We start from the raw sequence: 17,343 nt of genomic DNA on the forward strand, positions 1-17,343 counted from the left end.
TTCAACTGGGTTTACTGCGCATGCGCCCGCTTCAGCATTGGCTAAACACCCGCATGTCTCGCCGGGCTTGGGCCACAGGCCGCCAGCCAATCAGAGTGACTCAGACCTGTATTTCAGCTCTGCAGCCCTGGACAGTGGCCGAGTGGTATCAGCGGGGAGTGATGATGGGAGCTGTATCTCGCCGAAAAGTCATCTCGACAGACGCGTCCAACACGGGTTGGGGCGCGGTCTGCGAGGGCTCTCCAGTTTTTGGCCTATGGTCAGTTCAGGAAAAGCTCCTTCACATAAATTGTCTGGAAATGATAGCGGTCGAGTACGCGCTCGTGCGCTTCCTCCCGATCATTCAGGGTCACCACGTCCTGGTCCGCTCGGACAACAGGTCTGTGGTATCCTATCTAAACCGTCAGGGCGGTGTCAGATCCAGGAACCTCTTCCATCTGACGAAACGCATACTGAGTTGGTCCCAGCGCCACCTGCGCTCGCTGAGGGCGACGCACGTGCCAGGCCACCTGAACGACGGCCCAGACAGACTGTCCAGAGACAATATTCCCCCAGGGAATGGTCCCTGCACGCTCAAACAGTCCAGACGTTATGGCGCATATTCGGCAGAGCAGAGATAGACCTCTTTGCGTCAGAAGAGAACTCTCACTGCCCAATATTTTTCTCGAAAAGCGAGGACGCGCTGGCCCAGGACTGGCCCAACCGCCCGCTTTACGCCTTCCCTCCCGTCTCGCTATTGCCACAGGTAATGCAGAGGATCAGGGAAACGCGCCACTCGGTGCTCCTCATAGCCCCGCGCTGGGAGAATCAAACATGGTTCCCGGAGCTTACGCAGCTGTCACTGACAGCGCCGTGGCCCATCCCAGTGAGAGCAGATCTCCTCACGCAAGCTCGCGGAACGATCTGACATCCCCACCCAGAGCGCTGGGCGCTACACGCGTGGGTGATCAACGATTACCCGTCGCTTTGCCAGAAGGAGTAATAAACACCATCATACACGCTAGAGCCCCCTCCACGAGAAGACTCTATGCGTCAAAATGGTCTGTGTTTTCAAAATGGTGCACCGACAGAGACCTGGACCCACGGACATGTGGGGTGTCGCCGCTGCTCGTGTTTTTACAAGAGCTGCTGGATAAGGGCAGATCCCCATCCACGCTCAAAGTGTACGTGGCGGCCGTCGCGGCGTTCGCTGAACCCCTGCATGGCCAGTCACAGGGTAAAAACGAGCTGGTCATCCGCTTCCTCAGGGGAGCTAGAAGGATGAACCCTCCGCGTCCCCCATCGGTTCCTATCTGGGACCTTTCTATAGTTCTCGAAGCTATGAAAGCCCCCCCTTTCGAACCGCTTCAATCCGTGGATGTGAAACACCTCTCACTTAAAACCGTTTTTCTAACTGCTCTATCATCAGTTAAACGGGTGGGAGACCTTCACGCGCTATCTGTCAGCGCTGCGTGTCTTGAGTTTGGACCAAGTGACTCCAAGGTCATTTTAAAGCCTAGACACGGCTACGTCCCCAAGGTGGTCGGTACTCCTTTCAGAGCACAGATCATTTCCTTGTCGGCGCTACCAGCATCTGATAGCGAACGCGACGCCAATCTCCTTTGCCCAGTCAGAGCACTGAGATTGTATACTGCGCACTCCGCATCTTTCAGAAGCTCTGAGCAGCTTTTCGTTTCGTTCGGAGGGCGCACCAAAGGTCTCGCCGCCTTGAAACAGACACTGTCCAGATGGATAGTGGACGCTATTGCTGCCGCGTATGCGTCAAAAGACCTACCATGCCCGCTAGGCATTAAGGCTCACTCCACTAGAGGCATGGCCTCCTCGTGGGCATGGTCCAGCGGGATTTCCATTCACAACATATGTGTGGCAGCGGGCTGGGCTTCCCCCTCCACCTTTGTCAGATTTTACAATCTGGAAGTACCCACTCTGCAGGCTAAACTGCTAGCGGTTTAATACGCTACAGCTCCCCTGGTGAGCTGCATTAATGGGACACAGTCCACACAGACCGGCACCGCCGCTCTGTCTATGTGCTTATGTACTACACACACACTGGCCCGCACTCTTGCCGGCCAAATATTAATTCCCCACACACAAGGGCTCCCCCGGGTCCCCCTTAATTCCCTGGGGCTCATGCAGTGGATGCTTGGCGCGCACGGCGTTGACAAAGGGTTCCCGTAGCGTAAGCTAGCTTACGCAATACGAGAGAACCTCTCGTAAGAGAACGAATCGGTTACTAACGTAACCTCGGTTCTCTCTAGATGAGGGAACGAGTATTGCGTAACCGGCCGTGCTCGCGAGCGATTTTTCGCTTCATTCAATGAAAACCAGGGTTCCAGCCTACGAACTACGCTTATATGCACTCTAGTCACGCCCTTTTTGGCGGGCTTTGATGCAGTGAGCGCGCGGACGCCTCTCATTGGATGCGAGTTCGCCCAAGCTCGTCTATAGGCTGCAGCAGTTGCCGCAGAGCAACCAATGAGCTCGCTAGCTAGCCCGCTCAAGGTCTGCAGCTGCCGCACTGCGTTGACAATGGATACAAAATTAAGGATAATTTTTTGGCTTCAATATCTCAGAAAAGATGAATCTTTGCAATACTCGTTCCCTCATCTAGAGAGAACCGAGGTTACGTTAGTAACCGATTCGTTTATTATTAATATAACAGATTCATTTATTCGTGGATTTTGATTCCAGTGAAAAAACTTGCTGTACACAAAGCGAGGCAGGCACCTTCCGGGGCAGTCTAGAAGCTAATATATAATATATATAGGCCTATGTATTTGTATAGTCTAGCACTATTATATATTACAAAAAAAGATCGTATTATGTAGGACTATCTACGTTCAGCTTACGCTCCATTTGATCCATATTATTCTATTTTATTCAATACATTTTTAGGGTGATGACAATATAAAATATGACGACAGACATTAGAAGCTTCATTCTAAAACCTCAGTAGAAGTTTCGAATGTAAATATGACATGACATTTGGTACAGTCTAGTATGAACGGTCAGAATGACCACTATGGCCATTCTAGTAGTTCTAGAATTCCGGTAGTTCTCGTGTTAAATGCAAGTACAAGTATATTGCTTGATTAGTGTCCTTTGGAAGATCAAAGCGTGTCTCAGCCATGACAGTATTACAAATGTCATAGACAGTAATGTCTTTGTATTGAAGGCCACGTTTAAAATATATCTCTATAAATTCATGCGCATCCATGCTCTCAGTATCTTTGAGTAAATGAATGATGGCAATGACGCAATCGGAAAAGAGCTATACACACACCGGAAACTGTAACGCGTGCGTACGCGAAATTATCTCGTGCGCGCGCGATAGTATCTCGTGCGCAAGCGAAAGTCTCTTAGATTTTTTTTTTTGCACAGGTCACTTCGGGGGTTCCGTACCATTGTAAATGACCTCTTTAAAAACATATTTAAGTGAATTGCAATAAGGTGAATAAAAATTGTGAAAATTAATCCAAATAGTGACCAGCTACAGTACATAAAATATGTAATACATTCATATAAAATTTAACCTAAAATCTTGATGTTAAAAAAATAATGTTGTCAATGAAATATTTTATTGATTGGATGTTACAAACAAAAATGACATCACAATAGTACTCCAGTCAGATATATTTGTCTATTTTCCAACTCTCATTTGCAGGAATACTCTGATAAAAGTAATAAAAACTCTTATGCCACTAAAACACAACTCATTTCACTCATAAACACACACATTGAAGGGCAGTGTGATTCATAGGCAAGTCTTTAAACAGTTAAAGAGGATCATGTTGCAGGTTCTCTAGCACACAGGTCACATAAGAGAAGCATTACACAGAAGCCCCACATCCATTACCCATTGTTTATATAATCTTTGACTCAATACACACATATGGATTTTCGCCTCAGCATAAGGTTTTGTGATCATAGCCCACACTCACACTAAATGTACACTCTCAAAGGGTTTAAGACATTAGTGTATTCAGGCATTGTTATACACACTCCCAGGCTTTGCAGAGCACAAACACCACTCAATTTGAATCAGGCCAGAGTATCGAATGAATCACCCTCATCCAAATCCAAACAATCCCAAGGGTTCGGATTCCATTTATTTATTCAGTTGTAATTTTCTCACCAAACCTGAAATAAATAAATGGACGTCAAACAGCAGTAACATTTTGTAGTGACAGATGACTAGACTGGATATAAAATGTTTTTCCAATATTGCCATTTTCCATCGAAAAAAAGCAACACTCCTGAAGATTATGATGCACTGTACACACTGGTGAACAATCCCTGTACTGTTTTACTGTATCCCTAACTCTCTCTCTCCCTAGGCACCTGGGATGCATCATGCTTTCAAATAAATCCTTAAGGCCAGTGTCTTCTAGCTAATTCTAGTACTTACGGCATAAATATAAGGATGTTCACATGGTCCCAGACCTGAAAATAAGACCTTTATGTATGATATTTAATGTCTAAATCAAGCTATACATTTGACATAAATAGTGTGTTCCAAAAGTCTGAGATCATTTTGAAACTTAGTGATTTATAAATCTAATTTAAACCTGGAAATCAACAGAAATCTGTAAGATTTAGAAAATTTTAATCAAAGGAATTTTATGATGTGTAAAAAAAAAGGAATAAGAAATAATGGTAACACTACAATAAGGATCCATTTGTATAACATTAGTTAACATGAACTAAGAACGAACACTATATTACCAACATTCAAGGTCATTAATCAAATTTTTTACATTGACCATGTTAATTCTTTAGTACAAAAGGTCAGATGTCTTTGCTAATGTCTTTGCTTCCATTGAAGCACACAAGATGTTCTTTGGGGCATTCTTAAATCATGCAGGATAACATGGATCATCAGGTTTTGCACAAACTTGAGGAGTCTAGCCAGCTCAAGTGCATGTTGTCATTAAGGCAAAAGGTAGAAATATTAAATACTAAGATATTCTCAAATTCTGTTTATTTTTTTCAATTTAACTTTGTACTAAACATGTTACTAAACCTTTATAAAACACTTGATTGCACTATAATACCTAAGATGTTATTATAAATTCCAAACAATGAACAGAAGTCAAATACTTCAAGTCTTATAAAATCATATAAAGTACCCCTTTCTTTCATAATCATTTGAAAGAGATTTATAGGCCACATTTTGTTCATGCTACAAGACCACATTTACTCACACCTATACTTAAGTTAAATAGAATATGCTCATGAATGATCGGTTTCTCATGGTCGATTCACAGTTCCACAGCTTCCTGTTTCTTGCCTATGTTCTGAACATAAAGGCCTTGGAGAATGGAAAAGGTAACCTCAAATCACTGTTGCCATTTTTTTTTTAAAAGGGTCACTGTCTGCCTTTGTCCTTTGACCTGCAGGATAAGTGGTCCTGAAAAGCAGCCCCATATGGTCTTTTTGGCCTTCCCCTTTTAACAGACCACATTGTCCTCTACTACAGTAAATCCAGGTTGTTAACTACCATTGTTGTCATGGCAATCTTATAAACCCAACACACATGTTAAACTGACCTCCAAATAGTTGAAATACACACATCTCCCATAAATTACACGAAATGGTGTCCAGTCTTGCATAACCATATAAAGGTCATATGTCTTGCATAACTTGATAGAATACATATATTAAATGTACAAAAGCAATAAAACTACAAAAACTTTGTCACATTAGCAGCATTTTGTGATAAATTACTAAATAAACCACAAACTCACCTTCTCTATGTTACCACATTCACATATGCAAGAGAATGCTGCGGCTTCTCTCTGCAGCACTACTTGTGAGCATGTTTTGGTTCAGCCAGGCAAAGACACAGACATGCTGCAACACATGCTGCTGGCCCTGCCCTATGTTCCAGTCTCCTCCCCAGACTCCTGACTCAGCTCCCCTCCTCTCCTGCTATGCATCCATGCCCTTCTAATGGCAATCAGAAGAGAACTGTGCTAGTCCCTGGAAGTGTGTATCTGTACAGAACACTCCTCTAAAGAGTCAGTACTACAAAGGCTTAGGAAGTAGCACTATTTGAGACACACTAGGACACAGTAGGGTAATTTGAGTAGTGATCCCTCCGTCTCAGGTTAAATCTTTCAGGGTGACGCTTCTGTCGTCTGATCCCTCCCAAAATTCCCTTTTGGCCCCTCCCTCTATAGCTAACACCTGCCTCTTGTGTCTGCTTCTGTTCAGTCACTTCCTGCTGAGCCACTGAGGGCTGTACTCTAATGTGCACACACTGCAGGTGAATACTTTGAAATGGACCAAAGGTCACTCTCAAAGTAGTCCACAGGGGAGATCATGTTATACACACACTTTTGTGGCTTTTGTGAGCTAGAAATGTATCCACACAGACTAAAATATTTGTTAAATGTCTCCCCTAGCCCCTAATTACTGGGGGCCCCTTAATAATCTACCACCCCAATTTTAAACCTTAAGGCTTACAATTAGCTGACTCTAAGCATTGTATTACCCAAAGATATTTGTTACCACAAAGTGCAAACTCAATATTTAGCAGCAAAATATTAAACCAACTGCTCTCAAAATCCATATGGCAATTGCTCACACTAATTATTCAGCTAATTATCATGTCCATTTCTGAACAAGAAGTTACTGAAGAGAAACACACACACACACACACACACACACACACACACACACACACACACACACACACACACAGTGTTTCCATGTTTTATCGGGACTTTCCATAGACATAATGGTTTTTATGCTGTACAGACTTTATATTCTATCCCCTAACCGTAACCCTACCCCTAAATCTAAACCTCACAGAAAAGTTTCTGCATTTTTACATTTTCAAAAAACATAATTTAGTATGATTTAGAAGCTGTTTTCCTTATGGGGACCGACAAAATGTCCACACAAAGTCAAACATTTCGGGTTTTACTATCCTTATGGGGACATTTGGTCCCACAAAGTGATAAATACACGCACACACACACACACACACACACATGCTGCAGTTCTCCAGTACCTCATACACTATTGTGTCAGACTGTGTTTCTTCTGGAGGGAACAGCACAACATTGTCCGGGGCGCCCTCCTATGGCAGAAACAAACAGGTGCAACAAAAAAGGGTGGATGCACAAAAACTGTGGCGGAAGCAATATAGTCATTGGAGAATTACATGGTTGATTTGAGTCACATCATGCCACAGACACAGACTATGTTTTTGTTGAAAGAATACCAAGAACACTTAAAGTTCACTCTGAGAACCTACAAGCTGACTGGAGTAATCCATGAAAAAGCACATAGCCCAATTGATTGATCTTATTAAAATAATCCATAAATTACATAAAGTTGGGTTGCTTTTTCAATATAAGCTATTTCATGTAATGCATATTTTTTCCCAGCTTGTTCCTTTCAGAATCCATTAAAGACTTTTATGGCTTTTTTGAGGCTTTTGTCCATGTGTGTTTGATTTGAGGTATTCTATATGCTTCTTTATGCCTCAACATTGACCAAATTCACATTTAGCAGATATAGAAGACACTTAAAATTAACATTATTCTTGTAAAACAGACCCAAAATATTGATGACTCCGGTTGCACTGCATTTTAATTTTTTCCGTTCATGGCTACGAAGTCGCTAAAGGCTATTTGCTATTTTTTTTTTTTTTTCTTTCTTAAAGGGGGTGATGAATCCTTCAGTGTGTCCCACCCAATCTTCCTGTATCAATAGAAAATACATCAACACAGGACAGATAATTGTCCTCATCAAGCAATTTCTTGAGGTCTTTAAAGCTGAAGTGTGTAATGTTGATGTAAAAATACTTTCTCCTATCCCAGCTTAATATGTAGAGACAACTATAAGCAAGTCATTTGTAGGTTGATTTCTGCAAAAACTAAACACTTTCTCTTTGGTGCTATAAAATAATTTTGAGCAGCCTGTCCAGCCCGACACAACAACATTGCCTCGACTAATTGCTTGAATTGAGGCTGGGACTATCTGTTTGTTTGATCAGCGACAGACGGCATTTTTTGGTAAAGCTGGGGGTTTTTTCTTCTCAATTCTATTTAGTGACGCTAATGGTGCAGAATTTACACACTTCAGCTTTAAAGAGCAAACCTCAGTTTTGAGCAAATTTAGGCCTAAATGTAATCTTAATATCAAGTCTTCAGGAAAAGGTTATACAAATGTTCTGAAATTAGTGCACATTCCATCTGCACTCACTCAAAGCTAAATTCGGTCAGAATGTTTGACAACACAGTGAAAACTATGAAAATAGTGATGCATGGTTTTTACCACAGCACTCTCTCTGTCTCTAACTGGGCTGTTATCTCAAGAGCAGATTGTCACAGGCAGTATATCAGTTGGTGTGGGAATACTTACAGATGTCACAAAAAGTTATAACAGCACCAAACAGTGACTCTTATTTAAAGACACACAAGCATAGTAGTTCAAGCATGTAAAGAATTTCAGAAGTGCACTACGACTGAATACTGCAGTCCTGAGCCAGGCAGCAGGTCCCAACATAAGCACTCTTACCGGCAACTCTGGAGTGCCATTTTCATTCCCCATTTTGTAAAGCAGGGCTGGCAGCCAGGTGATCCCTTCACATCAGACCATCAATGGAGTCCAGCACAGACCACCTCTGGTAAACTGAAGGACCAATGTGAAAGCAGATAGCGAAGAGAACACCGTCAAGGCTATACAAATGCTGTTTTCTCACCAAACATCCAGAGAAACACTGAGTTTTTAGCAAATAAGCAGTGAAATGTGTAAGAATGTGTCATGTGTTGAGATTAAGAGGCTCTGTTTAAAGCAGAACAAAGTACAGACATGCTGTCCAGTAGAAGAACAACTTCGTAATTCACTGGCAACAAAAAAAAACAAAAAAAACACAGTTCCACAGGATTTTGTTGCATTATTATTCAACAACTACCATGTAAAGGTCTGAATGGACCTAATAGTATCTTCAAAACTTTCAACCTTTCATTGAAACCCTCGTAGAAAAAAACAGCCCCTGGAGGGAAAGAATAGTTTATAATGGATCCTTAGAGTGGAGTACAAGTGCAGAGAATTATTTTGTATTTCAAATGAGAAATCCAGATCAGAGCAAGGAAAGATTGGAGAGTCCTTTTGTCTTCCACAGAAGAAAGAAAATCATACAGGATTGAAACAACATTACTCTTAATGATGAATACATGATTCCTCGTTAGTATAGTGGACAGTATCTCCGCCTGTCACGCGGAAGACCGGGGTTCGATTCCCCGACGGGGAGGAATATGCTTTTGGGCAGTGGTGGCTCAGCAGTTAAGGCTCTGGGTTACTGACCAGAAGGTCGTGTGTTCAAGCCCCAACACCACCAAGACACCACTGTTGGGCCCTTGAGCAAGGCCCTTGAACCTATCTGCTCCAGCGGCGCCGTATCATGGCTGACCCTGCACTCTGACCCCAGCTTAGCTGGGATATGTGAAAAATAAATAATTTCACCATGTATATGCAGAAATGTATGTATAATGTGTGACAATTGATTAAATTAAATGATGACAGAATTTGTATTTTGCAGTGAATTATCCCTTTTACATTCTGAGAAAGTGGAATTTAGTTGCCTCATTTGCTGATATTGTGTAATTGGGACAGCAGAATTATTCAATGCCAAATATTGAAGTATGATTCCAAAAGAAAGCATATTACTAAACAGCACTGGAGCCTCCGTGATATGCCCGATTTTACAATCTTTTTTTTTCTTTCTTTTTACACTTTTATTTCACAGAATTGTCCAGTCCCAAACCTCCTGTGCATTTTGAGCATGTGCGTTTCCAGTGCCATGGCTCCAAAGATATGCTCACATTTATAAACACAGTTATCTAAAAGAGGACTTGAATTATTATTATTTTTACTTACTCACTAGAAGGGTTGTAACCACTATAGGCATTTAGATGGATAGAGGTCATGTCCCAACCAATATTCATATTAGGTGATGGAGGAATTGGATTTTTAAATGACAGGTTTGTAAAATTTTACATTTAGTTTCCCCTAATCTTTAATGTTTGGTTAAATTTGCATCTGTTAATAGCATGATTACTATATGCAACAACACACAGCACATGCACGGCAAACTTCCACATTTTTTACTCCCACATAAACCCCATTATGGAAATATGTTCTCAAAAAACTTGGTTGACGCTGAATTAAAGGAGCTAGCGGAAAATCTGCAGGGGGTGAAATAATATTTACACGTGCCACATTAAGGGAGCAATATTTTCAGGCCCACTGCACATCAGGCTTGAACTGCTCACTCTGTGAAAGTTAGTGAGAGGTTATGGAGTTTGTGTTGTTAGCCTATGATAGAAAGCTACTCTAGATTGGTCTAAAAGACCTCTGGCAGAACCTCCTTTAAGAACACTACAAGCTCATTATAATCATAAATCAGCATCTTGTAGCATGTGGCACACACTGCTGACTTGCATTCAGCACTCTGCAGAAAGCTTGTGGACTAGTGATGTGTCGTTCATGAACGATTCGTTCATTTTGAACGAATCTTTAATATGACTCGGGACTACCGAGTTGTCTCAGAGAGTGATTCGTTCATTTTGTGTTGACCGCGCATGCGCGCAACATCGCATAAGGTACATGAAGTCATAAATGATTAGTTCATCTTTCGCGAGTCTTCGGGTTCGGCCGGGTCCGAGTCTTTCGTTCTTCCTGTCAGTATATAGAGACTATGCTGTCAGTACCGGAAAGAGAAATGATTAGTTCATCTCTTCGGTTTCGAGTCGTTCGTTCTTCAAGTCAGACTCACAAACCCATAGCACTATGCATTTTGCATATTGTGATTTAAGTTATATGGTTACTCTGTGGCTTTATAGTGTCCTTTTCATTCTTATTTATTTTTTATTTATTTTTATTTAATTCCTTTTGGATAGTTATCCAATTTTTTTAAAGCATTGTTGGCAAAAAATAAACAAACAATAAACATCCAGTCAATATAGTGTGTACAGTGTTGTAATAAGCTATGTTACAAAGGTGTAGGTTTCATAGGTTTATTAAATAGCTGCATATTTAAGTTATATACTGTGACTTTTCACAAAACAACTCGTAGACTTTTTAGGTGATTTTTTATGGACTAAAAAACATAGTGAATGGAAAAATGCATGAATACTACATTCTACATTACTACATTCAATGTTATAGAAAAGAATCTTCATGACAGAAATTCACAAATACATATGAAAAAAGATACAATTTGAGACCAGAAACGTAACATGTAACTGTAAAAGTAAAAATCAAATAAAAAACTAACTACAACATGTTTGTAAGAATGATGTGAATTATGAACTAGGTTAAGTATTTAATAGGGCTGTCACGTGACAAAAGAACGAAGGACTCAGACTCGAAAGATGAACTAATCATTTCTGTCTCTGCATAGTGCTATGGGTTTGTGAGTCTGACTTGAAGAACGAACGACTCGAACCGAAGAGACGAACTAATCATTTCTCTTTCCGGTACTGACAGCATAGTCTCTATGGGACTGACAGGAAGAACGAAAGACTCGGACCCGGCCGAACCCAAACCCGAAGACTCGAGAGTCGAGACTTGAACTAATCATTTATCTTTCCGGATCCGGACCGGTATGCTGCATGTGCATGCAGTCAGTGAGTGCATTGGCTGCTGTGTCACACCACACGGCCCACACACAGACACTGACGAGTCGACATCGACAACTAAGTATTTCTAACGTTTTGAAGTTCGAACCCGATGACACAAGAGGCGGAGAAAAAGGAGGTGAGGTGAACTAACTGCAATAGCTTAAACTTAAGACCCAATTAATAAATTAACATTTCGGTTTCTTATAAATTGGCTTTGGCTGCATTACCCTATAGTTTATTTTTATTTATTTATTTCAAATTGAATCAACATTTTCGTAAGTAGACTACTTGATGTTTTGGGCTATTTAACATGACATTTAATTATATTCTGCTGAAATGAACGAAATGACTCGAAAAAAGATACGTTCATTTTGCTGAACGAGACTCAAAGATCCGAGTCAGTAAAATGATCCGAACTTCCCACCACTATTGTGGACACTTCAATTATGCTGTTGCCCCCTAACAAACCGCAGCTACAACACACTCTCATGTGGAGAAACTCAGCACTCAGGATCCCATTTATCTAACCCTTCAGTAAAAAGCCACCTTCCAACCTAGTGCTGTGAGATTACTGTATGCACATGAAAATGCAGTGCGTCAAGAGGACAAGAGCTTAAAGGGATAGTTCAACCCAAAATAAAAATTCTCTCATGTTGTGACCATTCATTTTAATAATACTTTTCCGTACATTGAAAGCAAACGGTGACTTAAAATCTCCGTACGTATTCCACAGACGAAAGTCATATGGATTTTTATAATAAGAGGGTGAATAAATATATATTTTTGAGTGAACGAAAATGTTTCGTATTGAACCTAAAAACAGTATTTCAACCGTTTTTTGTGGAATGATAACTAGATGACATAAGATTGGAGTTTGTTTGTTTTTTACCCCTAAGGATTTGCAAACACAAAAGACAGCACTTTAGTGGCACATGCATGGCACAGTGGCACAGTTTTAGCTCTGAGTGGGAGTCTTTGACCTGTTAGTGTCAGTGGGTTAAACTGGTGAAGTAATCTCATTACTGGACAGATTATGCTAGTAGAATGATTGTGCATGTTTGTAGATTAGTCAGCAACACTCTGTCTCCCCCTGCTGTGAGCCAATTGCAAGTAAAGCTATAATCATTTGCCGAATCAAGTGGCATGACTCAAGTAGACTAGTGTATGTCCACCAACATTCAAGTGAAATATTAAGGCATATCACAGCAGAGAGACACAACTGGCTGTAATTGCACATATGCTTGCCTGATACTTTTGTATACATTTTGGAAAATGTAAACGCATGGGCTAACGAGAAATACTCAGAAGGGACCCACCACTCGGACCAAAATTCCCTTTACCTCAGCAAGCTAACACTACACTATAGCTTTTACACTACACAACTTTACTGTTCAACACTGCTTGGGAGTCGCGACAGACAAAGGTAATTGCCCTCTGGATGCATCTCAATTAGCTCCCTTTGTCATGGATCAGTATATTGTGAACATGAATTAGGGCACTGCCAAGGGTGTTCATCCTCTGAAGATTGGGACACATATGACTCAATCACCTGCTACCAGTACCGCCGCTCCCTATACCCATATTACGCAGTCTGCGTAGGGCACCATCTCCCTAGGGGGGCACCAGAAACTCCACCGGCTGCCCTTACTCACACGTTATACATTATTCAAGGACCTGGTAGCAGTAACGGATTACAGACAATCTCCTCGCGCTCGCACCTTCACCTCATGCTCGCACCATGCCTCGCAACCGCTCTTCTCCTGATGGCCAGTCCGCCTCTGGCTGCCTTTGGCTTTTTTGGACCTTTAAAGTTCTGGTCACCATTCACTTAAATTGTATGGACCCACAGAACTAAGATATTCTTCTAAAAATCTTCATTTGGGTTCTGCAGAAGAAAGTCATACACATCTGGGATATCATGAAGGTGAGTGAATAACGAGAGAATTTTCCTTTTTGGGTGAACTATCCCTTTAAGTGTTTGTGTGTCCATGTGACTTTGGCTGGGTGATGATCTGTGCCTGCTGTACATTTCAGCAGGAAGTACCAACCTGAATATGAAACTTGTTATAAATAGATCCCGTTCCTATCTGTCACTCGTTATTTAAGTCTTCCCAGTTTTCCCTAAAAACAAACAGTACTATGTAAAATTTCATGCAAATAATGACTCAGGAGGCTTCTCATAAGAAAAACTATTTGACCACACTCCTTAGAAAAACAACCAGTCAATCAGATAAACACGAGAGTAGTAAAATTATAGCACTGCTTTGACCGCTGTCCCTGTGTAATTTTGGAGTGTAATTTCAGCCCTGCATATGTTTGTGTATATTTTGCGCATGTGAAACGTGTCTTTCAAGTTTCTAGACCAAAACCCAGGAAACAGGTTCTTAATTACCAGTATATCTCACATATCTCACATTACTCTATTTTTACGTATATCTCACATATCTCACATTACTCTATTTTTACAAATATCTCATATTACTGTGCGAGTATGTGACCCTAATATATGTGGACCCGTATCTCCTGTTAATAAATAAATATCAGTATCTTACTTTAGTAGAGCTGAAATAATTTGCATTGCATGCCATTTGGATACCGGGTGACCTGAGGATCACCCCTAAAGCAGAACAACAACAACATGTCCTGTCTATTCCTGGACAACTGATTTCTCAATGAGAGATACAGATAAAAGATACAGATAAAATATAGTTTTGTAATACAGAATTTGGTGCGTTTTGATGTTGCATAATTCAACTTTGGCAAAAGAGTTAATATGTGCATTAAAGTTAGGTTTGGCACTATGAACTTCTGGTCAAAAACAAAATCTTGAACACACACCAAAACATATAGATACTCAAAGTGGACTTACTTTACAATAATACTTTAAACCATGACACTGCAATAAATCAATTCATTTGAACTAGAGGTCATCTGTACAAAAATTCACAAAGGAAAACGCGCAAAATGGGGGGGGACTTGCCTGTCAAAAGTAGTGAACACACTCACCCATCTCAGAGGCATAACCAGCACATTTATCCAAGCCCACCCTGCTACATTTAACGCAAAGCCTTAGTCTGTGTACATTACAGATACAACACAGTAAACAAGGAAATTTGTTCTTGAGATGACTGCCACTCCGGGAAACTATATTTGAGTTCTGAGCAGGATAGGGGCAGGAAGGCAAGAGGTGGGTGGTGGTGGTGGGGGAGGGGGAGGTTAAGCAGTAGTTTGTCAGGAAGACCGTGGGTGGGGGAGGGGGGGGGGGCAATGAGATAGAGTTAGAGATGACAGAGTCAGCTGGACAGTATGACTCTTGGTAACACTTGTCAACAATCACAATGCCAGAAGCTAAGCAGAAAGGATCTCACCTTTCCCATAAACTCATCAGCCTGTCAACAGGGGCCCCAAAGCAATAGCACAGCACTTTTCTTTGAGCTGCAAAGTCTATTTCATGTAAATATATATATATGTGTGTGTGTGTGTGTGTGTGTGTGTGTGTGAACACACATGGTATAACATTTTGGTGCATACAGTCAACATCATAATTGTTATTGATACACATCTGTTTGTGTTGGACAGAAGTACATAGACAAAAGTGAAAAAATGCAATTGTTAAAGGGATTTTTTTGGGAAACCTGAGGAATATTGGGAAACAATGAGGAAATGTTCTCATTATTTACTCACTCTCAAGATATCCCAGGTGTGTATGGCTTTCTTTCTTCACCAGAACACATTTGAAGAAAAAAATATCTTATCTCAGTAGGTCCTTAAAATGCAAGTGAATGGATATTTCTCTTTTGAAGCTCCAAAAATCACAGACAGTCAGCATATACATCATAGATATGACTCCAGCAGTTAAATTAATGTCTTATAAAGCCGTACGATCACTTTTGGTGTGAAAACTATCAATATTTATGTACTTTTAAACTATAAACCATCACCTTCCGTTAGGATTCACGAGAAGGTGGAGTCCAAGCTGTCTCTCGTGTGACGTATTCGCGTTGCCATGAAACCAAAGTAATCTCAGGTTCTCCTCTCGGCTGAGACATCCAGGATAAGCACACAAATGCACCATTGTGAGTATAAATACAGATACAAATACAAATCTAAAACAAAACCAACAAAGCTTCTTTACAGCATTCCTCCTTCTCGTTTGTAGGCAGTGCTGCTCTTCCAGCTGTGACTCACGTGCACTGTTGACCGGAAGCATGATTTAGAGTTTAAAAAAGTACAGAAACATTTATCTTTTTTGCATCAAAAGTCATTGTGTCACTTTAGAAAACATTAATTTAACAGCTGGTGTCGTAATGGATGATATTTATGCTGACTGTCTGTGATTTTTGGAGCTTCAAAAATCTGATCACCATTTACTTGCATTTTAAGGACCTACTGAGCTAAGATATTTTTCTAGTTTTCTTCAAATGTGTTCTGGTGAAAAAAGAAAGCCATACACACCTGGGATATAATGAGGATGCGTAAGTAATGAGAGAATTTCCATTTTTGGGTGAACTATCCCTTTAACTTAAACGTGCGCTCAGTAATTGTTTTTGCTGTGGACTTACACTGACACTTTGTGGTGTGAATGCAGCATCATTCAAACTCAAATGTTTTCAGTTACCGATACATTGCAAAAATTCCAGATTTAGAGTCAGCCACGATTAATTTAATCCATGGGTGAAAGTGTCCAATAAGAAAATAGTTACTGAAATTAAGCAAGTAGCATTCGTCTTATCATGTGATCTAAACATGGTAGCCCCCATGAGGGGACCCTCTTCATGTAAAATAAAACAGCTTTTATAATGTGTCTGATATGTCTGTGAGTCTTCATCTCATGTGAGTGGTCATGATTTTATACATGTTTCAAAAATGCATTTAATATCTTTCAGAGTAAAAACTTTTTTTAATGAGGACAAAATTCTGACTGCACCTTTAAAGAGCTTTCTACTTGCTCTGACAATTAAAAGTGCTTTCACTGGTGTTAGTTGATACAGTCAGGTTGATCCAGTCATACTGAGTAATATTGTTGCCCTTTAACAAAATCAGTTATTTTGGATGTTACCACATGAGACATGTTTTTTACAGTGTAAATGAGTACAAAAGGCTAAAAGAGCACAGGAATACAATTTACGAGAACAGTGTTCTTCTCCCTTACATTTAATGGCTATATTCAAACTGTTAATCCAGAAAAACAAAAAACAAATATATAATCTTCAACTCAACCACACAGCAATTTAACACAGAAAATATGGATTATTTATACATTATCAATTGTCTTTTATTATCTGATATCTGCTAAGTTACATTCTTACATACAATTTCTCATACTCCCTAAACAATTATTCTCTCTTTTGCAACAACAAACTACACAAAACGCATCTGGAAAACACATGCACAAAGTTATTTATTGGCAACAAATCTCTTCTACTCCCTGATATTATTATACTACACGCCAAACAGTATATAATGACTGTAGTGCAGCATCAATATGATTAATCACATAGACAGTGGATGTTGAAGGCAACACTCACTTGTCTATAAACAATCAAGGCTCTTTTCTTATTCAGGTTAAGTATAATTAAGTTAACATTAAGTGGAAGTACAGACATTGCTTTCTGTCATGGGATTGGCAAACAATCCACTCTTTGTCTGTTTTATTTAATTCTCTCATACTGTACATGTGCAGCTCAGCCTAGATGTAAATTGC

General features: G+C 40.5%; 2 protein-coding genes and 1 non-coding gene across 3 annotated transcripts in view; 2 read left to right on the forward strand and 1 right to left on the reverse strand.

The window, feature by feature from the left end:
- The window catches only part of LOC127618313 (uncharacterized), a 58,977-nt gene extending 58,064 nt beyond the window's left edge, over positions 1 to 913 (forward strand). The window contains exon 2 of the mRNA XM_052090696.1: positions 380 to 913. Within this exon, the coding sequence (XP_051946656.1) occupies positions 380 to 907 (528 nt within the window). The 3' untranslated portion in view covers positions 908 to 913. The remainder of the gene's footprint in view (positions 1 to 379) is intronic.
- Positions 1 to 14,782, reverse strand: part of LOC127618309 (uncharacterized) — a 94,615-nt gene extending 79,833 nt beyond the window's left edge. The window contains exons 1-3 of the mRNA XM_052090691.1: positions 14,646 to 14,782; positions 8,533 to 8,646; positions 7,019 to 7,087 (exon numbers count right to left, since the gene is read on the reverse strand). Coding sequence (XP_051946651.1) covers positions 7,019 to 7,087; positions 8,533 to 8,565 — 102 coding nt within the window. The 5' untranslated portion in view covers positions 8,566 to 8,646; positions 14,646 to 14,782. The remainder of the gene's footprint in view (positions 1 to 7,018; positions 7,088 to 8,532; positions 8,647 to 14,645) is intronic.
- Positions 9,197 to 9,268, forward strand: trnad-guc (transfer RNA aspartic acid (anticodon GUC)). Its single transcript has one exon. It is a non-coding gene; the product is annotated as a tRNA-Asp (tRNA).
- Positions 14,783 to 17,343: the final 2,561 nt, after the last annotated feature.

Source organism: Xyrauchen texanus, chromosome 24 (genome assembly GCF_025860055.1).
Source record: "Xyrauchen texanus isolate HMW12.3.18 chromosome 24, RBS_HiC_50CHRs, whole genome shotgun sequence".
Lineage (NCBI taxonomy): Eukaryota > Metazoa > Chordata > Actinopteri > Cypriniformes > Catostomidae > Xyrauchen > Xyrauchen texanus.